The sequence below is a fragment of the Lethenteron reissneri genome, chromosome 52 (assembly GCF_015708825.2).
Source record: "Lethenteron reissneri isolate LAM-NWPU_2019-01 chromosome 52, ASM1570882v1, whole genome shotgun sequence".
Taxonomy (NCBI): Eukaryota; Metazoa; Chordata; class Hyperoartia; order Petromyzontiformes; family Petromyzontidae; genus Lethenteron; species Lethenteron reissneri.
This window is the reverse complement of record NC_083830.1, coordinates 11,480,431-11,504,995: the sequence shown is the minus strand read 5'-3', so window position 1 is coordinate 11,504,995 and position 24,565 is coordinate 11,480,431. Positions and strand designations below refer to the sequence as shown.

Below are 24,565 nucleotides of genomic sequence, written 5' to 3'. Positions count from 1 at the left end.
ACAGTGAGAATATGACGGCCGAATGAAAGCTGCGTACGTATCAACATCACCAGCACCGCCGTCATCGTCATCGTCGTAATCATCACCGTTGTCATTGTGTCGGCGAAACGTCTCAATCTTAAGGCTTTGTTTTCACTTACAGAGAAATTCAAAAAGAAGGCATCGAGCGCGGGCTCTCCCGCAAGGCGCAGCGTCGCGCGGGCCACGCTGGTCACGAGAGGCGATCGCTGGCGCGAGAGGAGACAGCCGCCACCGCCGCCACTACCGCCGGAGGAGGCGCCGGCGGAGGCGGGATTCTCACCAAGCGGCGGTGCGGGAAGACGGCGGCTCGGTGCGCTGGGGGGCGCGTGAGTGGACGTTCGTCCGGCCCGGCGATTCTTCTTTGGGAAAAAAAACCACGGAAGAGTTCATTTTTGTTGTTTTGTTTCGAGCGTCCGTCGATTCGTGAACGTCCGTAAACTGACTCCTCGCCGAGCGAGCATAGTGCATTTCCCCAAGTCTGTGATTCTTGGATTTGCATTTTCACCACCGTCCACGTATCAGCGACAACGAAAACCTCAACGGCATTCCGCGCTCTGTCGCTTCTGTTTAACGCAAAAAAACCACAAAACCGAAACATTTTACAAATGAAAAAAATTAACCACAGACGAAGGGGGGGGGGGTGTTAACAGCGCAAGGCCCACACGTGCTGTTAACTCCCTGGGAGTGCACGGCAACCGCCACCACCGCTCTGCCGCATCCTCTTGCCTCTCCGACTTTCCCCAAAACCCAGTCACCGCAGCTGCTTTAAGGGACACGCTCTGCACACAGCTCCTCATGGCACGGGTGGCCCAGCGCACCCCATCGCTGGCGCTGCCCCCCAAAACCAAACCGCGGGGGCTCACCCCCACCCCCCTCGCTTTCCGTGCGCAGCGACCGCGCTCATGGTACCCGGCCGCTCCACCTAGCGGGGGGGGGGGGGCGCCACGCGGATTTGGAGTCCCGGTGCGAGACCGAGTCGTCCTACAGAGGCTGCCCCCCATTCACTGCCCCCCCACCCTCCCCCAATCCCTGCGGAGACATCGCGTTACTGCATAGGAACAGGAACCGTTTGGGAAAGTGCCCGTGTGACCAGGATTCACGATTGATGTTGTGGTTGGGCCCGGCGGCAAAAGCGCGTCATGGCCCACCAGCCGTGCGCCAGCGTGTCCCCCCCCCCCCCGTTGGCCGTGAGTGGCGCCTCCCGGACCCCCGATGGACTCGGCGGACAGCCGCCCTCCAGCGTGCCACACTGAAGGGCGGCTGCACGGAGACCTCGCCCTTGGTCGGAAACCCGTTCGGCGGGGCCCAGTGATGGCATGGCAAGTCAGAGCCGGCCAAGACAGACTGTGGGATCCGTGATAAGAAACTGGTTTGGTGTGGATTTTTTTCCCTCCGTTCCTCCTCGCCAGTTGGTCCCCCGCCAAACCAGTGCTGGCACGGCCGATCGCTCCGCAGCGGGCGTCGTGATGATGATGGAAGACGTGCGGCAGGCGGATTTTGGAGATGACCCTGAAAGACGCTGGACGCACTTCTCAGTTTCATCGCTGTTAAATTTGGTTGTTTGGCTGCGCCGGGTGGTGGAGAGTTACGAGACGAAAAGTTTGGCCAGATAGCTACGTGGGCCCAACCCAAAAAAATCAATCGTGAAAAATAAGCTTGGCTGTAAAAAAACCTAGGCGGTTAAGTTAGCCGGTATACTTGGTGTTTGAGAGGTGTCGGTACGTACGGCTACACCGGCACAAGTCACACCGCCTAACACCCGCAAAACACTAATGCTGATGAGGCTCAATAGCTCAACACGATGGCAACGTGTCGACGCAAACAGTAAACTGCCTTCTCCCATCACTCGAGAGGCGAGGAAGGCTTTTAAACAGTCACACAAAGGAATCACTCACAACAACAACGAGGAGGAGACGGGGTTAGGGTGGTTGTTGTTGTCTGTGCAGCTGCCAGAGGAATGGGGAAACAGGCTGCACGGGAGGCCGTGGCCACCCTGAGCAGCTCAACAAAGGCACTGGCTTGGGTCGGCGGTGCCCTCCGCCCACCGTCGCCCATCGGCAAAAACAGAACCCGAGGGCACGAGCGCGCCGCACCGGCTGGGTCGCGCACCACGCAGCGGCAGAGAAACGCGACATTCTGGTGGAAAAGGCGCCGGCACAGCGGGAATTGTGGGTAATTCTCATCCAGTTTTCAGCCGCCCCGATTGTCCCAGCGGGCACTGCGGCGTCACCAAGAACCCGTTCAGAAATCTCGACCCCCTTTCCGTGCCGGAGAACGGCACGCGGAAGCACATATCGCAGAGCTACCTCCGAGATCGTCTTCAAGCGACACCTCCGTTCCGCACAGAGGCCACACGGAACTAATGCTCCTCGCGTGACAGCCCAACTGGTATTTGATTCTGAAGAGCTGAATCTGGCCAATGTTGCTGGCAAACCAAATAAAGTACATGCCGCGTCTCCTCCGTGCGGTCGCTGGCAGCGCTTTAATCCCGGGCCGCGTTTTTACCAAACTGGGGCCGGTGATCGTCCCCCCTCCCCCTCTCCGCCGATTCGTAAACCCTCCCCCCCTCCCCCCGCCCCTGTCGAGCATGTCTGAATCGCCGACCGCTGAGGACGCGTCGGCAGATCTAGCGGCGAGCGCCGCTTCGTTGCTCTGCACGGCGGCTTTGACTTTGAATGAAAATTGGAAAAAATATTTCAATATACAACAGAAGGGCGAGGCGAAGAGTCGGCGGCATGGGCTAGACACACGGGAACGCCGCCGCCGCGTCTGGAGTCATGTCAACCCGACGTATCCCAGCCAAGGGCGATTCCAAGTCATTCGATTACATCGTGAGGATGCCGAGCAGAGGATCAACTCATTAAGTAACTTCTGAAATGTCAAGTAATCAGTAATCACACCGATTCATTTTTCACTCCCCACGCACGGGGACAATCGCAGATCCTCACCGTTCCAGTCGGCAAAACTAAAACGACGCTAATCGGCGAACGTGCGACGTACGTGGAGCCTACAAATGTCGCGAGCATGTCGGTGCATCACCAGGAAATAAATAAAGCATTTCAGCAAAAACACTTCAGAGTTAATTCCATAAATAAAAGCGAAGAGAGATAAAATCGCAACGCGCACACCGCCACCCACTCCACCCCCTCCACCCCCCTTCCCCACCACCGCAGGGAATCTAACTCCGGTCAAGTTCACGTCGACACAACCCCCAGGGAGACTTGAAGCTAACGAGGAGTTGACGTGGACACGGGGAGCTCCGCTTCACACCTCCGAGGACTCGAGTGCAACGCCCCCGCAGTGCGGCACAACGGCGAGACGGCGGCGCACCGCACTGCCGTCGCACGGCACCACCCCCCTGCCCGCACGCACACGGACACACGCATACACGCACGTGGACGCACGTACACACGCACACGGACGCAAGCACACGGACGCACGCACAGGTCGACTAACAAATGACCAATCATTGTCAGCGACTTGCGACCAGCCTCGCGGTGGAGAAGGCCAGACGCACAGAGTGCCCCAACCCACGGGCTGCCAGGGCGGCTCGCGGGCAGCGCCTGCGAAGGTCGCCGCGGCACGTGTGGGCGCCGAGCGCCCGAGCGCCACGCCTGCTGCCCGCCTCCGTCTCGCTGGTGCCGATGTCTGCATGCTCACCGCACCGGGTAATCGTTTAAGGCCGAGTCAACCCTACGGGAGGGCCCAGGGCCTGTTTAGATGTTAGTCACCGGTATTGGCCGCGAGCGGGGAACTGAACTCGGGGTGGCCGGGGCTCACGACGCGCTGACCACCGCTCCCCACGCGCACGCACGTGAACGCACGCACGTGAACGCACGCACGTGAACGCACGCACGTGAACGCACGCACGTCAACATGTGCGCGAGCCCAAGGCATACGTGAGCATTGCAGCTCGTGCGTTTCTGCTGTTCCGTGACCGTGGCATTGTCCTGGTTTAAGGGCAAGCACCATGTTTGTTTCTCAAGCCCAACAGTGGCATGAAGCCATCACACGTCGCAAGCACCATTGTGAATCGTGACGTCACCGCCGCTCAGCGTGACGTCATCGCCATCATCATCACCACGACTACTGGGGAACTGCGTCGTTCTCACCTTGAATGGCTTTCAATTTTAAACAAAACACAATATCAATGTAATCAAGAAAGCAAAAACAACCATTGCCTAGACCTGAAATACTTTCACACTCACTAGGTAATTGTCTACAACATCTCAAGAAACGTCCCTCCAGGGGAACATGACACCTTAAAGACCCAGAGAAGAATGAGGATTATCCAGAGAAATGCGCAGCTCCGAGATCACCCGTGGAGACATTGTCGTGGCCAGAGCCACTGCTGATGCCACCGCCACGCCGCCTTCTCCACCACCACCACGATCGCCACGATCGCACCTCCTCACTACCAACGCATTCTGCGCCTACAGTCACCCACTGTCCACTCTTAGACTTGCACCGAGACCCGTACACTCGCACCGAGACCTACAGAGTCACAGAGAAACCTACGGACCCGCACAGAGACCCGTAGATCCGCACCAAGACCCGTAAACCCACACCGAGACCCGTGGACTCGCACGGCACCTGTCTCGGCGACTGCGGCCCGAACCGCCAACACGGTCGCGGTCAACGGCGCCCGAACCACGTGGGGCAGAACAGCCGACATTAGGACTTCCGCCTCAACCGCTCCTCACGATGAGATCGGCATGGCGGCCCTAACGCTCTCCTCCCGCTGCTGCTCCTCGTGCGGTCGTCGTGCAGCGGCGGCGGCCTGGCTCAGGAGAGGCCCTGGAGGCGCTTTGAGGTGGCAAGCGGCGGCGGCGGCGGAGACGGTGCCGGCGTCGCGAGCTCGGGGGAGTCCCGCGTACGAGTCAGCGGCGCCGGCGGCGTCGTCGTTGCGTTGCCGTGGCGAGTGCGGCGCGAGCTTCTCTTGGGCCGCGATGGCGACGCGGTGGTGGCGGTGCCGTCGCCGTGCCGTGCGGCGCCCGACGCCACCGCCGTGGTCACCCGGTACACCAGGCTGTTGATCTGCTCCTGCCGAGAGAGAGAGCAGGGGGAGAGTGTCAGAGTGACAGCGTGGGGAGAAAGATGGGGGCGGCATTGCAAAACACCGGCCCTCACCGCGCGCCTCACCTCAAAGTACGGGGGGGGGGGGGGTGGGGGGCGCGGTGATAATGGTGGTGGCGCACTGTGCTACGAACCTGGTGACCTGAGTTCGATTCCCACTCATGGTCAACACAAGTGACGAATATCTGAACTGGTACTGGGCCTCCAACTAGTTCGACTCAGCCTCAAATGAGTACCTGATGGGGTGTGTAAACATCGCCACTGGGGAGACAAAGGAGGCCGGGCGTGGTAATGACCACCCACCCCCTCGTGTGTCGTGCCAGCCATCATAGATGCTCGCTAACAGCACTTGCCCCAACGGTCTGTTAAGGTTACATTAGGGATCTTTGTCTTCGTCTTTTGGTGGTGGTGGTGGTGGTGATGACGGTGGTGTTGATGGTTGTGGTGATGCTGTGTTGATGGTGGTGATGGTGGTTAGTTTGTTGTCCTTTCGCTCGCACCTTCAATTCGCACATTTGGCTACATACGGCGGAAATTAATTAAACGTACACACACACACACGTGCCTCGTCGTAGCGGTACATCATCTTCAGACCACGGCACGTCTTCTTTTCCTTGACGTGGGCCAGCACGCACTCCAGACAGAACACGGTGCCGTCGCTCTCCTGCACCACCTGACACATGGTCGTCGTCAACACCATCATCGTCAACACCATCATCGTCAACACCATCATCGTCAACACCATCATCGTCAACACCATCATCGTCAACACCATCATCGTCAACACCATCATCGTCAACACCATCATCGTCAACACCATCATCGTCAACACCATCATCGTCAACGTCGTCGTCATCAACATTGTCAATATGGTCGTCGCCAACATCGTCAACATCGACGTCATCAACATCGTCAACATCAACGCCATCAACATCAACGTCGTCATCAACATCCTCGTAGTCATCATCATCGTCATCGTCACCACGATGGTACTCGTGAGGATTGGTGCAGGCTGCTGCTGGGTGGCGCTATGAGCGTTGCTCCTGACCACAGCAACAAGAACCATGGTGGTGCTACAAACACAGGTGATAGTAACGATGGTATCAACAAAATGATTATGGTGATGATTATGAACACGATAATGACGATGATATATATACTATTTTATGTAGATGCTGAAAAAAGGCCCCATGAGATAAAAAATAATAAAGTTTGGTGAGTAGGCGAGTGAATGAGTGGGTGAGGGGGATTGAGTGTGGGTGGGTGAGGGGGGTGAGTCCTCTGGCTCCCACATTATATAACATCTATTTAGACCAGGTAGTTCGTGAAGCCTTCGATGCCTGTACTGGGGGAATTTCCATCTGGTACAGATACAATGGGTGGCTGAACGATGCCCGAGGGCAGTCAAGGGATGGCTCCCTATTGGTCAACCATGTTATGTATTCGGATGATCTGGCAATTGCTGCTTACTCAGAGGAGGAGTTGGAGGTGCTGCTGCTGAACCTGGAGTGTGCCACTCAGGGGTAGGGTTCTACCATCAGCCCCACCAAAACTAAGCACTTGCCTGGGTATTTTGTGCCATCAGGCACTCCACCCCCACAACTCCCAATTGGTGATGGTGTAGTTGTGGAGAGAGTGGAGAGTTTTCCATGCCTGGGCAGTGTGCTCATGACCAGCTCCGGTTTGAGAGCAGAGGTCTCACTCCGAATCAGTTGAGCGGCATTATCTTTTCATCAGCTGCGTAACGCTGTGTGGAGGCGAGCTTGTCGGTTGCACCACACGAAGCTTCGGATCTTCTCGGCCACGGTCATGACCTCCGTTCTCTACGCTTGCGAAACTTGGACCCCCCTAATGGAACATCTTCGCCAGTTAGAACCATTTAGGCGGGACTGCCTATGCGCGATCCTTGGTTTAACCAGGCTGGATTGTGAGGAGTTCACAAATCCTTGAAAGATCTGGACAAAGCCCCATCGGTGAGCTCCTCCGACAGGCAACGCTGGGTTGGCTAGGTCATGTAGGCCGCATGCCCAGCCACTGGATAGAGGGAGCAAAACGGGCGCGGCAGGGGCGAGAGAAGAGATGGAGTGATGTGGTACAGGAAATTGTGGAGAAGGGTTGTGAAGGAAGCTACTGGGCATCGCTCTTCTGGAGGCAGTGGCCATCCAGAAGAGCGACGCTCACAACGAGTGGAGCGCCAGGTGGCTAAAACACAGCAAGTTGGCAGAGTAGAGAGCACAGCTGGTGCATCGGCCAGTCATCTCAGTCAGTCAACCCATGGCACCTAGGTCTGTCCCGAGACCCCTGCCAGCGGGCGTTCGACACTTTACATTGTCTTAATGTGCATATAGCCTGGCACAAGCGCCGTGGTGACGTCACCGCCACTTAGTGGCGAATGGCGGTTGTTGTTGTTGTTGTTGTGTGGGTGAGTCAATGTGCGGTGTGGTGAACACCGTGTGCATGAGCTGTCACAGTATGCAGAGCGATGGCGACAAGGACGGTAAAAACTCAAACTAAACAATTTTTTTATATTTGACCAGGTATTGCCCACTACTGAGCTATGTAGCTCTTTATCAGAAGCGACATGGCTATCAAAAATAATAGTTCAACGAAGTGACTTATCGTGTGGAAATTCATATCAGCTAAATACTATAAAATGCTTGATGTTGATTCTAAATGTCGAAGGAAAAACCAGAGGACCCATAGAAAAATCCACGCAACCACGGGGAGAGACACATCCAAACTCCAAATATACAGCAGCAGGCGTCAGGGTCGGGATCTAATCCACGATCTCCTGCATACCAGGCGAGCTAGTTAACATCTCCTAGCCACCGTGGCACCTCAAGCCGTACCATGGAGAGGTAGCAGAGCTGCCGGCACGTCTGGCAGCGTCTCTCTGGTGACTCGGGCTCGCCGGGGGAGCGCCGCACGCGCTTACGCACCACCATGGGGCTGCCCGGCGCGTGGGGACCCTCCGGGGCGGCGCCGTGCCGCGCCGAGAGTCGCAGGCCGGCTTCAAAGAGACGGCGTCGCCGCCGCAGCTCCACGTCCCTGCGGCCGCACGCACCGAGATCCAGACGTCACGTTGGACGTTGTGATGCCACCACCACGCAGACTCACACAGAGATCCAAAGACTCACACAGAGATCCACACACACACAGTGACCCAGACTCACACAGAGATCCAGACTCACAGAGACCCATAGACTCACACAGAGATCCAGACTCACACAGACCCATAGACTCACACAGACCCATAGACTCACACAGACATCTATAGACTCACACAGAGATCCACACACACACAGTGACCCAGACTCACACAGAGATCCAGACTCACAGAGACCCATAGACTCACACAGAGATCCAGACTCACACAGAGATCCAGACTCACACAGAGATCCAGACTCACACAGAGATCCAGACTCACACAGACCCATAGACTCACACAGAAATCTATAGACTCACACAGAGATCCACACACACACAGTGACCCAGACTCACACAGAGATCCAGACTCACAGAGACCCATAGACTCACACAGAGATCCAGACTCACACAGAGATCCAGACTCACACAGAGATCCAGACTCACACAGAGATCCAGACTCACACAGGGATCCAGACTCACACAGACCCATAGACTCACACAGACCCATAGACTCACACAGAAATCTATAGACTCAAACTGAGGGAAGGAGGGTGGGAGCAGAGGCAGGGAAGGAGACAGGGAGGGTGGGGGAGGGTGGGAGGGAGGGGGAGGAGGGGGGAGGGGGCACCGGAGGGTCTGCAGGAGCGGGGCGACGTGTCTGAGTGCCGCTGCGTTCTCCCTCTCCAGCTCCGCTACGGCTGCCAGGTAGAGGAGCTTTTCCACCGCAAACAGGTTGGGGGAGCGCCGCTCCCTCAGCGTCTACACGGGAGACACAGGGGGACATGGGGGATACAGGGGAGACACACGGGGAGACACACAGGGAGAGTGAAGGCGTTGCACGTTACAAGCGTTTAATTTGCCGTGGCAAGGCACCTAATCAGCGCGCCGCAGTGCAGTGAGTGTCGCGCGTGGTGGTGGTGAGTGTTGTGCGTGGTGGTGGTGAGTGCCGGTGAGTGGCGGTGGCTAGCGGTGAGTGGTGGTGAGTGGCGGCGAGTGCCGATGAGTGGCGGTGACTAGCGGTGAGTGGTGGTGACTGCTGGCGAGTGGTGGTGAGTGGTGGTGAATAGCGGTGAGTGGTGGTGAGTGGCGGCGAGTGCCGGTGAGTCGCGGTGACTAGTGGTGAGTGGTGGTGAGTGACGGTGAGTGACGACGAGTGGTGGTGAGTGGTGGTGAGTGACAGCGAGTGGTGGTGAGTGGTGGTGAGTGGTGGTGAGTGACAGCGAGTGGTGGTGAGTGGTGGTGAGTGGTGGTGAGTGGTGGTGAGTGGTGGCGAGTGGTGGTGAGTGGTGGTGAGTGGTGGTGAGTGACAGCGAGTGGTGGTGAGTGGTGGTGAGTGGTGGTGAGTGGTGGTGAGTGGTGGTGAGTGGTTGTGAGTGACAGCGAGTGGTGGTGAGTGGTGGTGAGTGGTGGTGAGTGGTGGCGAGTGGTGGTGAGTGGTGGTGAGTGGTTGTGAGTGACAGCGAGTGGTGGTGAGTGGTGGTGAGTGGTGGTGAGTGGTGGCGAGTGGTGGTGAGTGGTGGTGAGTGGTGGCGAGTGGTGGTGAGTGGTGGTGAGTGGTTGTGAGTGACAGCGAGTGGTGGTGAGTGGTGGTGAGTGGTGGTGAGTGGTGGTGAGTGATGGTGAGTGGTGGTGAGTGGTGGCGAGTGGTGGTGAGTGGTGGCGAGTGGTGGTGAGTGGTGGCGAGTGGTGGTGAGTGGTGGTGAGTGGTGGCGAGTGGTGGTGAGTGGTGGCGAGTGGTGGTGAGTGGTGGTGAGTGGTGGTGAGTGGTGGCGAGTGGTGGTGAGTGGTGGCGAGTGGTGGTGAGTGGTGGTGAGTGGTGGTGAGTGGTGGTGAGTGGTGGCGAGTGGTGGCGAGTGGTGGCGAGTGGTGGCGAGTGGTGGCGAGTGGTGGCGAGTGGTGGTGAGTGGTGGTGAGTGGTGGTGAGTGGTGGTGAGTGGTGGTGAGTGGTGGTGAGTGGTGGTGAGTGGTGGCGAGTGGTGGTGAGTGGTGGTGAGTGGTGGCGAGTGGTGGTGAGTGGTGGTGAGTGGTGGTGAGTGGTGGTGAGTGGTGGCGAGTGGTGGTGAGTGGTGGTGAGTGGTGGTGAGTGGTGGCGAGTGGTGGTGAGTGGTGGCGAGTGGTGGCGAGTGGTGGTGAGTGGTGGTGAGTGGCGACGAGTGGTGGTGAGTGGTGGCGAGTGGTGGTGAGTGGTGGTGAGTGGAGGCGAGTGGTGGTGAGTGGTGGTGAGTGGTGGTGAGTGGTGGTGAGTGGTGGTGAGTGATGGTGAGTGGTGGCGAGTGGTGGCGAGTGGTGGCGAGTGGTGGTGAGTGGTGGCGAGTGGTGGCGAGTGGCGGTGAGTGGTGGTGAGTGGTGGCGAGTGGCGGTGAGTGGTGGTGAGTGGTGGTGAGTGGTGGTGAGTGGCGGTGAGTGGTGGTGAGTGGTGGCGAGTGGCGGTGAGTGGTGGTGAGTGGTGGTGAGTGGTGGTGAGTGGTGGTGAGTGGTGGTGAGTGGCGGTGAGTGGTGGCGAGTGGCGGTGAGTGGTGGTGAGTGGTGGTGAGTGGTGGTGAGTGGCGGCGAGTGGCGGTGAGTGGTGGTGAGTGGTGGTGAGTGGCGGTGAGTGGTGGTGAGTGGTGGCGAGTGGCGGCGAGTGGTGGTGAGTGGTGGTGAGTGGTGGTGAGTGGTGGTGAGTGGTGGTGAGTGGTGGCGAGTGGCGGTGAGTGGTGGTGAGTGGTGGTGAGTGGTGGCGAGTGGTGGTGAGTGGTGGCGAGTGGTGGCGAGTGGTGGTGAGTGGTGGCGAGTGGCGGTGAGTGGTGGTGAGTGGTGGCGAGTGGTGGTGAGTGGTGGTGAGTGGTGGTGAGTGGTGGTGAGTGGTGGTGAGTGGTGGTGAGTGGTGGTGAGTGGTGGTGAGTGGTGGTGAGTGGTGGCGAGTGGTGGTGAGTGATGGCGAGTGGTGGCGAGTGATGGTGAGTGGTGGTGAGTGATGGTGAGTGGTGGTGAGTGGTGGTGAGTGGTGGCGAGTGGTGGCGAGTGATGGTGAGTGGTGGTGAGTGGTGGTGAGTGGTGGCGAGTGGCGGTGAGTGGTGGTGAGTGGTGGCGAGTGGTGGCGAGTGGTGGTGAGTGGTGGTGAGTGGTGGTGAGTGATGGTGAGTGACGGTGAGTGGTGGCGAGTGGTGGTGAGTGGTGGTGATTGGTGGCGAGTGGTGGTGAGTGGTGGTGAGTGATGGTGAGTGGTGGTGAGTGGTGGTGAGTGATGGTGAGTGGTGGTGAGTGGTGGTGAGTGATGGTGAGTGATGGTGAGTGGTGGTGAGTGATGGTGAGTGGTGGTGAGTGATGGTGAGTGGTGGTGAGTGGTGGTGAGTGATGGTGAGTGGTGGTGAGTGATGGTGAGTGATGGTGAGTGATGGTGAGTGGTGGTGAGTGGTGGTGAGTGATGGTGACTGGTGGTGAGTGATGGTGAGTGATGGTGAGTGGTGGTGAGTGATGGTGAGTGGTGGTGAGTGATGGTGAGTGGTGGTGAGTGATGGTGAGTGGTGGTGAGTGATGGTGAGTGATGGTGAGTGGTGGTGAGTGGTGGCGAGTGGCGGCACACCTGCGCGGCGCGCCACGCCGTGGGCAGCCACCCGGTGGTGGCGAAGGGCACGGCCTCGGAGACGCTGTAGCCGCAGGAGACGTTGGCCGTGCAGGCGCCGGGGAAGACCACGAGGAACTCGCCGCTGCGCTGGACGGCGCGGTGCACGCGCACGCCGGCGCGGCGCAGCGCCTCTGGGGAGACCTGCCAGGGCCCTCGTCGTGAGACACGCGGCACCCACCCCCCCCCAACAACCATCACCACCCCCCCCCACCCACCCCCCCCCCCCCCCCCCCCCCCGAGTCCCGCCGACAAACCCCGACACACCGGAACCAGAAGCCGTGACCGGGAGCGACGTGCGCACTCACGATGTTCTGCTGCAGCAACTCGAGCGCCGGCTTCCCGTTGGCCGGTGACAGCGAGAGCACCGCTCTCTCCAGCGCCTCCTGCTGCCCCGCCGGGATGCTGTACCTGCAGCCCACGGCACAGCGCGGCACGCCGTCGCAAAACCTCCGGCATTCTCGCTGCGAGTGCGGCCATCGCACCGCAGCCATCGAACCTCGCCCCTCTCACCACACTCCTCGCCCAGCTCTCACCCCCTGCATCATGGAGGACGACTCACCATATTTTGTCGGCGCCCGTGTGCAGGAAGTCGATGGAGGGGAGGAGGTGGGGGTCCTGGGCCCACGACGAGGTGGAGTAGATCATGCCGATGTTCAGCCATGGCACAGTCACTCCTGCACGCAAATGCACGGGCAAAGGTGCCCCGTGTAGCCACACGCTGCTGAGGCAAGTGCTGTTAGCGAGCACCTATTAAGCACGGGCCTAGGTGCCCAAAATGTGTAGCGACCAGCAACAAATAGCACTAATGCAGAAGTTGTGACAGGAAGAGTGAATGGGCTTTGTGGAGCGAGTGTGGTGATTGTCGAAAGACCTCGGGGGGGAACGGGACGATGGTGGTGGTGACGAGATGGTGAGTGGTGATGATGATGGTGAGTGGTGATGATGGTGAGTGGGTGAGGAGATGGTGAGTGGTGATGATGATGGCGAGTGGTGATGATGGTGAGTGGGTGAGGAGATGGTGAGTGGTGATGATGATGGCGAGTGGTGATGATGGTGAGTGGTGATGATGATGGTGGTGATGATGGTGGTGAGTGGTGATGATGGTGAGTGGGTGAGGAGATGGTGAGTGGTGACGAGATGGTGAGTGGTGACGAGATGGTGAGTGGTGATGATGGTGAGTGGGTGAGGAGATGGTGAGTGGTGATGATGATGGTGAGTGGTGGTGATGGTGAGTGGGTGAGGAGATGGTGAGTGGTGATGATGATGGCGAGTTGTGATGATGGTGAGTGGGTGAGGAGATGGTGAGTGGTGATGATGATGGCGAGTGGTGGTGATGGTGAGTGGTGATAATGATGGTGGTGATGATGGTGAGTGGGTGAGGAGATGGTGAGTGGTGATGATGATGGTGAGTGGTGATGATGGTGAGTGGGTGAGGAGATGGTGATTGGTGATGAGATGGCGAGTGGTGATGATGGTGAGTGGGTGAGGAGATGGTGATTGGTGATGAGATGGTGAGTGGTGGTGATGGTGAGTGGGTGAGGAGATGGTGAGTGGTGATGATGATGGCGAGTGGTGGTGATGGTGAGTGGGTGAGGAGATGGTGAGTGGTGATGATGATGGCGAGTGGTGGTGATGGTGTGTGGGTGAGGAGATGGTGAGTGGTGATGATGATGGTGAGTGGTGGTGATGGTGAGTGGGTGAGGAGATGGTGAGTGGTGACGAGATGGTGAGTGATGATGATGGTGAGTGGGTGAGGAGATGGTGAGTGGTGATGATGATGGCGAGTGGTGATGATGGTGAGTGGTGATGATGATGGTGAGTGGTGGTGATGGTGAGTGGGTGAGGAGATGGTGAGTGGTGACGAGATGGTGAGTGATGATGATGGTGAGTGGGTGAGGAGATGGTGAGTGGTGATGATGATGGCGAGTGGTGATGATGGTGAGTGGTGATGATGATGGTGAGTGGTGGTGATGGTGAGTGGGTGAGGAGATGGTGAGTGGTGATGATGGTGGTGAGTGGTGATGATGGTGAGTGGGTGAGGAGATGGTGAGTGGTGATGATGATGGTGAGTGGTGGTGATGGTGAGTGGGTGAGGAGATGGTGAGTGGTGATGATGATGGTGAGTGGTGGTGATGGTGAGTGGGTGAGGAGATGGTGAGTGGTGATGATGGTGGTGAGTGGTGATGATGGTGAGTGGGTGAGGAGTGCAGCAGTGCAAGGGAAGAGAAGCGATGTGACCTGCAGTGTGGCGAGTGGACGGGTGAGCGAGTGCGGGTGAGCGAGAGGGTGAGTGTGTCGTGGTGACACTGCAGTGTGGTGAGTGGGCGGGTGAGCGAGAGGGTGAGTGTGTCGTGGTGACACTGCAGTGTGGTGAGTGGGCGGGTGAGCGAGAGGGTGAGTGTGTCGTGGTGACACTGCAGTGTGGTGAGTGGGCGGGTGAGCGAGAGGGTGAGTGTGTCGTGGTGACACTGCAGTGTGGTGAGTGGGCGGGTGAGCGAGAGGGTGAGTGTCGTGGTGATACTGCAGTGTGGTGAGTGGGCGGGTGAGCGAGAGGGTGAGTGTGTCGTGGTGACACTGCAGTGTGGTGAGTGGGCGGGTGAGCGAGAGGGTGAGTGTGTCGTGGTGACACTGCAGTGTGGTGAGTGGGCGGGTGAGCGAGAGGGTGTGTCGTGGTGGTTGTAAAGAAGCCATATCACCAGCCGCCTCTGCCCAAATAGTCCACACTGAGCCCAGCCAATCGGAGGGCTCTGGCGCTAGCGCGGGCTCGCCACCAGGGGGCGGCCGGGACCCACACCACCCCGCCGCCGCTCACGGCACAGTCGCGTTCTCGTCGACAAGGCCAACGACGATGTTGGGTCACCTTCAATGGCGCAGCTATCGAGTACGCAGGGGGTGCAACTGCACCGGGCCCCTCGGGATATGTAGAGGGGTGGGGGGCAGGGGGGAGACATTGGACGAGGGCCAATCCCCTCCGATTCATCCCGTGCACCAGGGCCCACAGCGGCCTCGCGGGGTTGGGAGGCGATCAAAGTAACGCTGGTGACGAGTGGTGATGATGAGCGATGATGAATCTAAGACGACGATGACGTCGATGACGTACCAGACACGGTGCCCAGGTGACGCAGCACCGAGGCCGGGTTGCTGGGGAGAACAGTCAAGTTCCAGCCGTGCCTGACGACGCACAGCGACGCAGCACCACCACCATTATCATCAATCAGCACCGCCAACAGCACCACCAACGTCATCAGAAACTTCAGGAATATCACCATCACTACGACCATAATCGGCACCACCACAATCATAATCACCACAACCACCAAAACCATAATCACCACCACCACTCACCTGGAGAAAGAATCCGATTTGGAGACTGGAAATCCACTCCCAGAAGTCTTTGTGTCGACCTTCCCACAGTGCACTGCGACGTGCGCATCGCGTTCCTCCACGAGCTGCCAGAACCGTTGCTGCAACGCCACCACACAAATAAAGCACCACGCTCAGCTGCCTTGTTCTCCCGAGTGGCAATGTTTACACACCGCACCCATACACCTCAACCCCTTTTTTCAGTGCCCTACCTTATTACAGACCAATTCAGACCTTATTGGGCACCCTGCGACCTTATAAATCTCAACGTTCATCCTCCAAAGTCCCATCACAAGGGAGAAACACAAACAAATAGACAATTTAAAAAAAAATTGTATCCGTATTGAAACGGCTGTACGCCGTATAGACCTGAAAACTCAATTCCCCCATGCAAGAATATGGGTAAACCATATGGGTTCATAGAGGCATGCGCACCGTGTACTCATTTAAGGCTGAGTAAATCTAGGGGAGGCCCCAGGTTGGTTCAGATGTCTGCCGCTGATGTTGCTGCGAGCGGAAATCATACTCGGGTCGCCGGGTTCGTAGCGCGGTGCGCTAACCACTGCGTCACCACTCCCCCGCCACATATGTGTGCACACCCACCCACACACTGCCCAGAAATAGTAGCTACGTTTAGTTCAAAGACAGCCAATGGATCGTAGCTCTCTATGTGAGTCCATGGCTCTCTGTGCGAGTTTATTGGTGCCTGTGTGTCCATGGGTCTGGGTCTGTGTCCATGGATCTGGGCGTGAGTCTGCAGATGTCTGTGCGAGTCTATGGGTCTCTGTGCGAGTCTACGGGTCTCTGTGTGAGTCTATGGGTCTCTGAGCTGGGGAGGGAGAACACAGCGGCACTCTGACTCGTCGCCCCGCTCCTGCAGACCCTACGGTGCCCCCTCCCCCCCTTCCTCTCCCCCCTCCCCCTAACTCCCTGCCTCCTTCTCTGCCTTCCTGCCTCTGCTCCTACCATTCCCCCACCCTCCTTCCATCATGAGTCTTTAGTTTTCTGTGTGAGTCTATACATCTATGTGTGAGTCTATACATCTATGTGTGAGTCTATACATCTATGTGTGAGTCTATAGGTCTATGGGTCTCTGCGCGGGTCTATGGGTCTCTGCGCGAGTCTACGGGTCTCTGCGCGGGTCTACGGGTCTCTGCGCGAGTCTACGGGTCTCTGCGCGAGTCTACGGGTCTCTGCGCGAGTCTACGGGTTTCTGCGCGAGTCTACGGGTCTCTGCGTGAGTCTATGGGTCTCTGCGTGAGTCTACGGGTCTCTGCGCGAGTCTACGGGTCTCTTTGCGAGTCTACGGGTCTCTGTGTGAGTCTACGGGTCTCTGCGCGAGTCTACGGGTCTCTGCGCGAGTCTACGGGTCTCTGCGTTAGTCTATGGGTCTCTGCGTGAGTCTACAGGTCTCTGTGTGAGTCTACGGGTCTCTGCGTGAGTCTACGGGTCTCTGTGTGAGTCTACGTGTCTCTGCGCGAGTCTACGGGTCTCTGCGTTAGTCTATGGGTCTCTGCGTGAGTCTACAGGTCTCTGTGTGAGTCTACGGGTCTCTGCGTGAGTCTACGGGTCTCTGCGTGAGTCTACGGGTCTCTGCGTGAGTCTACGGGTCTCTGTGTGAGTCTACGGGTCTCTGCGTCAGTCTACGGGTCTCTGTGTGAGTCTACGGGTCTCTGCGTGAGTCTACAGGTCTCTGTGTGAGTCTACGGGTCTCTGCGTGAGTCTACGGGTCTCTGCGCGAGTCTACGAGTCTCTGCGTTAGTCTATGGGTCTCTGTGTGAGTCTACGGGTCTCTGCGTGAGTCTACGGGTCTCTGCGCGAGTCTACGGGTCTCTGCGCGAGTCTACGGGTCTCTGCGCGAGTCTACGGGTCTCTGCGCGAGTCTACGGGTCTCTGCGCGAGTCTACGGGTCTCTGCGCGAGTCTACGGGTCTCTGCGCGAGTCTACGGGTCTCTGCGTGAGTCTACGGATCTCTGCGTGAGTCTACGGGTCTCTGCGTGAGTCTACGGGTCTCTGCGCAAGTCTACGGGTCTCTGCGCGAGTCTACGGGTCTCTGCGTGAGTCTACGGGTCTCTGCGTGAGTCTATGGGTCTCTGCGTGAGTCTATGGGTCTCTGTGTGAGTCTATGGCTCGCTGTGTGAGTCTAGGAATAAAAGCACTGAGTGCATAACAGCAGGGAGTCATCATTTTGGCAACAGCAAAAATTAAATAAATTTTCATTTTCCACTGAGTGGGAATGACCGGCCAACTCTTCCTCTCTGGCACGAACCAACGACCTGGGTCACGGAGTCTCAAATTTAATTTTGCGCAGCACCGGGAAGAGAACGGAGAAATAACAACATCCAAAACCACAACACCGCCCCGACACAGGCGACCCACCAGCCAACCGCGCCGGCCAACTCGCCGCTCGCACGTCAGCATCGGCTCGCATCATTGGCTGGTGCAGTGCCGCACCCCCCGCCCGGCCCCCTCCCCCCCAGTCTGGGCACGGCGCCAGCCTTCACCACCCATCCCCACCCCCCCACAAACGCAGAAGTGATGAAACGCGCAACGGCACAGGATTAATCGCGCCAGTTCCGAGCCGGTGCTCGCCAACCGAGGGGGAGGGGAATGCCGCGCACGCCAGCGGCTGCCGGGTCGCAGTGCCCCAAGCCCCGACAAATTCACAAATTCCACCCCCTCACCGCCTACTCCGAGCTGCACGCTCCGGGGGCCGAGAGAGTGCCGCTATTCGAAGCCGGTGTCAGCAATGCCGCCGGTGCCGTCACTCGTATCACCGCCGACGGTGCTCGCGTCAACGGCAGCGTTAATGACAACGGCGCCGCTTCTGCCGGCGTTTCCTCACCTCGACCTCGCAGGCAGCAGGCTCCTCAGTGCTGAAGCACATGGCGACGGTGTTGCGCGCCATGCGGTAGAACGCCGTCAGAGTCACCGACTTCCCCTGGAGGAGCACAGAGGGAGAGCGGTGTTCACTCCGTGCCCACCGGCGTTGCGAGCCGCACTCTATCCGCTACTGGATCGAGCGCCCCCTTCCCAGGCCGCGCCCGCCACCGCTCACAATCCCACGGTGCCCACGGTGCCGCGTGGGCAGATTCCGCTGCGTGTCACTCCTGCCACCCGATGTTTACACTTCGGGTTCGACGCTCGGAGCCTCATCACCGCGACGGCCGCACGGTCCCCGTTGTTTACTCTACTGCTTGTAATCTCTATGACAACAGAAATCACGATTCTTGCGCTGTGCGCAACTCGCTGTTGTCGTTCTACGGTGTTTATCCAGGAAAGCCTTGCTGCTACTGCTGCTGCTGCTGTGTGATATCAACCGAGTGACTTGCAAGTAAATTTGTCAGCAATTGGGATGTGAGTTTGGCTGATGTCAGTTCCACTGTGGGTGTGGGTTTAGCTATGGGAGAAGGAAACCAGACAACCCAGAGGAATCCCGCGTAGCGTAGCGGTTAGCACGCTGCACTGTGAACCCGGCGACCTGAGTTCGATTCCTGCTCACGGCCCACACCAGTGGCGATTATCTGAATCGGTCCTGGGCCTTCCCTAGGTCGACTCAGCCTCAAATGAGTACCTGGTGCAGTATATATATATCACCACTGGGGAGACAAAGGTGGCTGGGCGTGGTGCTAGCAACCCACTCCCTCATGTGCCGTGCCGGCCTTCATAGGTGCTCGCTAACAGCACTTACCTCAACAGTCCGTTAAGGCTATACAGGGGATCTTTGGTAAGGTGGATGGTGATGTGGGTGGCGAGGTGGGTGGTGAAGATGACGGCACCTTGAGCACACAGTCTTGCAGGCCGTGCAGGAATGCCGCCTCCCCGCCTGGCATCGTCTCCTCGCCTCTGCCGGTGTCCACGCTGCGCCTCCGTGTGCTGCTGGTGGTGCTGCTGCTGGTGCTGCTGGCGGTGCTGCTGGCGGTGGTGCTGGCGGTGCCGTTGACGCTGACAGAAGGGGAGGAGGTGTTGAGGCCGGTGTCGCCGTCACCGCCGCCGTGGCCAGCCTGGTGTCCCCGCGAGCGAGCGCCGGCTGCTGCCGCTGCGGTAGCGCCGCGGCGTAGCGCCGCGCCGTTGATGTGGCCATTGCGCAGTTCAGCGATCGGTTTCCCGGCCGAACGACCTCTCCTCCACGGCCCGGGCGCCGGCTGCTGCTGGTTCTGCAGATGATACCGGCACCAACTGGTCAGCAGGGAATGGCGTTTTGCCCATTAAACTGACCAATCGTTGCGTTGTGATTGTTTAAAAATGTTCATTACTTTCTTCGCTATTTTATTCCGCCACTGCAGTCACCATCGCTGCCACCTGCTGCTCCGCACCGCCACCAGCGCAACGCATCACTGTCTCACAGCAACGCCGGCGCCACTCCAACTACCACCTCCACAATCACTACCACCACTGCCTCCTTTGTGACCACCACCACCACAAGCACCCCAACCACGACCACCTCCACAATCACGACCACCACCACCTCCACAATCACCACCACTACCTTCTTTGTGACCACCACCACCACAACCACCACCAAGACCACCACCACCACAACCACCACCAAGACCACCACCTCGCTTGATGGCGCTTCTCCCTCCCCCGCTCACCGCGGCGGCTGCTGCGCCCTCCTCCTCCTGCTGCTCCTGCTCCAGGCGCCGCTTCTCCGCCAGCACGTCGCGCAGCAGCTGCTGTCGGTCGGCGGGCGCCAGGCAATCGTACGCCAGCAGGTACTTGCAGTAGGCCTCCTGCAACTTGGCGAGGCGGTCCTGGGCGCCGCGCGGTACGCGCAGCTGGTCCGCCAGGCGGCTCCACGGACGCGTGCCCACCACGCGGTGCACGCCGCCCATCCCGCCCATCAGCTGGGAGAAGCGCGCCAGGTCCAGCTCACAGCCACCTGCGGGGGGGCGGGGAGGGATTGGTGAGGAGGGGGAGGGAGGGGAGATGAGAGGGAGAGGAGGTGAAGCGAGGAGCGAGGGGAGCAAGGGGAGGGGAGGGAAGAGAGGGAGGGCGGAGAGGAGGAGAGGAGAGGGACGGAGAGGGGGGGAGGGAGGGATTGGGGAGGGGGGAGCACCTATGAAAGCCGGAATGGCACACAAGGGGATGGATGGCCAACAGCACACCCGGACACACAAAGACACGCACACACACACACACGCACGTGCGTGCATGCATGCCGGTCGACAAGCCAGTCCTTTTACGGAGCCACTGTTTCGTTGAGGGCCATGACGCAGCCCTGCGATAGAGAATTTTCTGCTCGTTGCAGAAGTTTGTGGTTCCAACCCGGCAGGGCACGCTAGCGAACACTGCGGAGTAGAACCCATTCAATACTCAGGACCGTCCACTTCAGACCGGATATTAAAGATCCCGTGGCAATATTCGAGAAGCATGGCCCATTGTGTGCTGGTATTATAGTCAAAGTTGTAAATTACACCGCAAAATTGCTCAAATGGGATTTACAGAGCAAAAATCACCCCCCTACTGTGAAACACTGCGGCGCCTTCCTTCGTGATAGCCTTGCGCTGTGGGGGCGATAGCTAAATTTTCAATTATTATCATTATTAGGAGCTTCAGCTGTTACACAGCGCTGTGTGCACAGAAATACAAAGATCCCCTGTATAGCCTTGACTGTTCGGGCAAGTGCTGTTTTGCGAGCTTGTCTCCCGAGGGGTGATGTTTAACACACCGCAAAAGGTACGACTCATTTAAGGTCGAGTTGACCTACAGAAGACCGAGGACCGGTTTAAATATCCGCCACCGGTGTTGGTCGTGACTCGAATTGAATTCGGGTCGACGGTAGTGCAGCGGCCTCACCGCTGTACCACCGCTCCCTCCCCCCACACGCACACAGGCACTAGCGGCCACTACCACTGGCCGCGAGTGTCACACCACCGACTGTGCCAGCTCCTCCCTGTACCAATCCAGAGACATCATCACGGGCGCCACGACGGGAGTTGCTTCGAGTTTGCGAGCGTGTCTGTCCATGGGTGTGCGCACTCGTCTGTGTGTGCGGGGAGAAGGTAATGGGTTGGGGGGGGTGAGAGGTGGTGATTGGGGGGGTTGTGGTTGCGAGGGTAAGGACCGCGGCTCCCCGGGATGCGTCAATTGCTGACCACCAGGGACCGGCGGAACTGTGAGAACGGAACTGGTCGAGCCGGAGCGTCGCGGAGGAGGATTGGGCACTCGACTCCATCAGTCCTAAACCACAGAGCCCTAGCCCTGGCCCGAACCCTACTCTGGCCCGAGCTCTAGCTCTAACCCTGGTCCCAGCCCTAGCCCTAACCCTTAATCCTGGCCCTAGCTCTAACTATGGCCCTAACTCTAAATCCTGGCCCTAGCCCTGGCCCTAACCTTCAGGCCTGGCCCGAACCCATAGGCCTGGCACTGCCCCTTAGGCCTAGCTCTAACCCTTAGGCCTGGCTCTTAATCCTTCGGCCTGGCTCTAAACCCTCGTCCTGGAAATAAACCTTAGGCCTAGCTCTAACCCTAGCCCTGGCTTCTAACCCATAGACCTGGCTCTAACCTTGGCCCTGGCTCTAACCCTAAGCCCTGGCTCTAATCTGTAGTCTGGCCCCTAACCCTGACAAATTCACAGAGAGTACCCTAGTACTTGCGTTCACCCTGCCCCTAGCGCTATCCTTTAAACCAAATCCACAGCTCAAATTACACGCCCAATTCCAACCACAAATACAGCCATAACCCAAACTCAACAGCAGCAACCTTCAGGCTAGCCTGAGCCCAGCCCTAAGCCTAAACCCTACAATGAAAGCAGTACTATCACGATAACTATTCTACCGATAAACTCTAGCACACAGCAATGCGTCGGGTATCACCACCTCCCCACCACCGCCCCTGAAGAAATAAATATTTTCTGTTAATCGGTTAATCCTGGGTGTGGTGTGCTGTAGATGGCGACGCAGACATGAGTGCACGCACGCACAGACAAGACAGAGTTTCCCCGTATAGCCTTAACAGACTGTAGAGGCAAGTGCTGTTAGCGAGCACCTATGAAGGCTGGAACGGTACACGAGGGGGTGGGTGGCCAGCACCACGCCCGACCGCCTTTGTCTCCCCAGTGGCAATGTATACACACCGTACCCAGGTACTCATTTGTGGCTGAGTCGACCTAGAGGAGGCCCTGGACCGGTTCAGATAATCGTCACCGGTGTTGGCCGTGAGCGGGAATCGAACCCGGGTCGCTTGGGCTCATAGCGGAGCGCGCTAACCGCTACACTACCGCTCCCCATAAGGCATACACACACGTACGCACACACTGATACGCACAGTACACCAACACCACACACACGGGTACCGACAACGACCTAAGGGGGGTGGGTGAGGGGTGGGGGGACATCAGTGACGCTATCATGACGTTAGTGTGTCTGCGTCGTGTCTGTGTCGTGTCTATGTCGTGACGCTATCGTGATTCAAGGGCCTTTGGGCCTACGCTCAAGTCATCTCAGTACTGGTGCAATGTGTAAACATCAACACGTGGGAAACAGAGGCAGCCGGGCATGGTGGTGCTGGCCACCCACCCCCTCTGTTAAGGCTACACGGGGGATCTTTGGGCCTGTGCTCAGCAACTCTTTTAAAAAAACAGCCACGAGTGTAAGCACAAGAGAGAGTGGGGGAGAGAGAGAGTAAAGGAGAGAGAGGGAGAAAAAGGGAGCGAGAGGGTAAGGGAGAGTGTGAGGGAGAGAGGGAGGTGGATTTGCGTGGATGGAACGCAGCCTGAGAGCAGCAGCAGCAGGAGGAGGAGGTGGGGGGGCGGCCGCACGGACATCCCGCTGGGACGACGCGGGGTGAAAGGTTAAATCCCGCGGCACGCACGCACGAACGAAACCACGTCCAGTCGCAGTCGGCAGCGACTCCCAAACACGACGTAGCCGCTCCACGTCCCCCCTCTCCCTCACGGGCAGAGAGGGGGAGGGAGAGAGGGAGACGGCATCGCCATCCACCGTCAAATGACTCCGAGTGGCAGGCGCAGAGAGTCGCTCGCGCGGCGCTGCTGGCTGGGCACGCGCCTTTCCACTCCCTCCCACAACGCAGTGGCGCTCATTTGATTGACCCCGCAGGGAGGGATGATGCATTGAGACAACACCCCACACCCACCCCCCACCACTCGTCACCGACCAAGATTTTAACTCGCGAGCTGTAGATTGTGAGCTGCCCGCTCTCCCACCTGACCGGATCTGCTGCCGCTGCTGCCAATGGCATCGTGGTTGGTACCGGATTTGCTGACGACAGGTACCAATGGTGTCAAGATCGGTCTCTGTGGAGGAGGAGGCTCGTGAATGACGCGACTGGGCAATTGGAGGCAGTCGCCCTCCAGCAACAGCGAAGGGCAAAGGAGCGATGCTCACAACAACGAGCGGAGCGCCGGGCGGATAAAGTGAGTAAATTTGCGCAGTAGGGGGCACAGGTGGTGCATCTGCCAGTCATCTCAGTCAGGCAACCCGTGTCACCTGGGTCTGTCTCATGGCCTGCCAGCAGTGAGCCTTCGACACTTCACGCAATGGCCTCAAAGTGCACCTAGCCTGGCACAAGCGCCGTGGAGACGTCACCGCCACTTAGTGGTGAATGGTGGCTGTTGTAGTTGCGAATGTGTGCGTGCACGCGGGCGAGCGAGGGAGGGGAGAGGAGGTGTGAAGAGCCGAGAGAAAAAAAATCCGCGCACGTGACCGCACGGCTGTCAAAACAACGGTGACGTAACATCGCTCACCGCAGGTGCAGCAGTAGCAGCAACTCACGCTACCTGCCCTGGGGCATCGGCAGTGGGGGGGGCACGGTGGGGGGGAGCCGGAGAGGGGGTAACTAACAATTCACCCCCCCCTCCCCCCAAATGGGTATTATGTAGATAGCATGGAGCTACAGCACGGTCACTGTATGTAGATAAAAATATAGACCTAACCCATCATCCCTTGGGGTCAATAAAATACGTACGACTTTGCTGGGGAAGGAAGTCAACAATGATGGAGAAACTCACCCCAGCCATGGGAATAAGGAATGTCCACCACTTGCTCAGGGATGTAGACAAGAGCTATGTAATAGGTGCAACAGACTGCTGGGGCTCGTGCTGTGAGCGAGTTGCACATTTAAAGGACGGCACGGGACCTGAAGGGGTGGGCGGCCAACCCCACACCCGACCGTCTTTGTCTCCCTGGTGGCGTTGTTTACACATCGCACCAGCTACTCATTTGAGGCTAAGAGAGGCCCAGGACTGGTTCAGCTCGAGTTCGGGCATCGAACTTGAGTTGCCGGGTTTGCAGCACAGCAATAACCACTTTGCCACCGCTCCCCACATACACAGGCATACAATACACACTCGCTCGCTCACCACACACTCATGCAAACTACGCTGGCTTG

At 58.3% G+C, this 24,565-nt stretch overlaps 2 protein-coding genes across 4 annotated transcripts in view; one reads left to right on the top strand and one right to left on the bottom strand.

The window, feature by feature from the left end:
* Positions 1-504, top strand: part of LOC133355999 (dysbindin-like) — a 39,830-nt gene extending 39,326 nt beyond the window's left edge. For both annotated transcript variants that reach the window (XM_061573474.1, XM_061573473.1), the window contains exon 4: positions 143-504. In XM_061573474.1, the coding sequence (XP_061429458.1) occupies positions 143-351 (209 nt within the window). In that variant the 3' untranslated portion in view covers positions 352-504. The remainder of the gene's footprint in view (positions 1-142) is intronic.
* Positions 505-636: 132 nt separating this feature from the next.
* The window catches only part of JARID2 (jumonji and AT-rich interaction domain containing 2), an 85,786-nt gene continuing 61,857 nt past the window's right edge, over positions 637-24,565 (bottom strand). For both annotated transcript variants that reach the window (XM_061573471.1, XM_061573472.1), the window contains exons 8-19: positions 19,810-20,096; positions 18,994-19,371; positions 18,060-18,155; positions 15,197-15,315; positions 14,952-15,022; positions 12,411-12,525; positions 12,157-12,259; positions 11,810-11,992; positions 8,873-9,003; positions 7,947-8,145; positions 5,663-5,770; positions 637-5,064 (exon numbers count right to left, since the gene is read on the bottom strand). In XM_061573471.1, the coding sequence (XP_061429455.1) occupies positions 4,807-5,064; positions 5,663-5,770; positions 7,947-8,145; positions 8,873-9,003; positions 11,810-11,992; positions 12,157-12,259; positions 12,411-12,525; positions 14,952-15,022; positions 15,197-15,315; positions 18,060-18,155; positions 18,994-19,371; positions 19,810-20,096 (2,048 nt within the window). In that variant the 3' untranslated portion in view covers positions 637-4,806. The remainder of the gene's footprint in view (positions 5,065-5,662; positions 5,771-7,946; positions 8,146-8,872; positions 9,004-11,809; positions 11,993-12,156; positions 12,260-12,410; positions 12,526-14,951; positions 15,023-15,196; positions 15,316-18,059; positions 18,156-18,993; positions 19,372-19,809; positions 20,097-24,565) is intronic.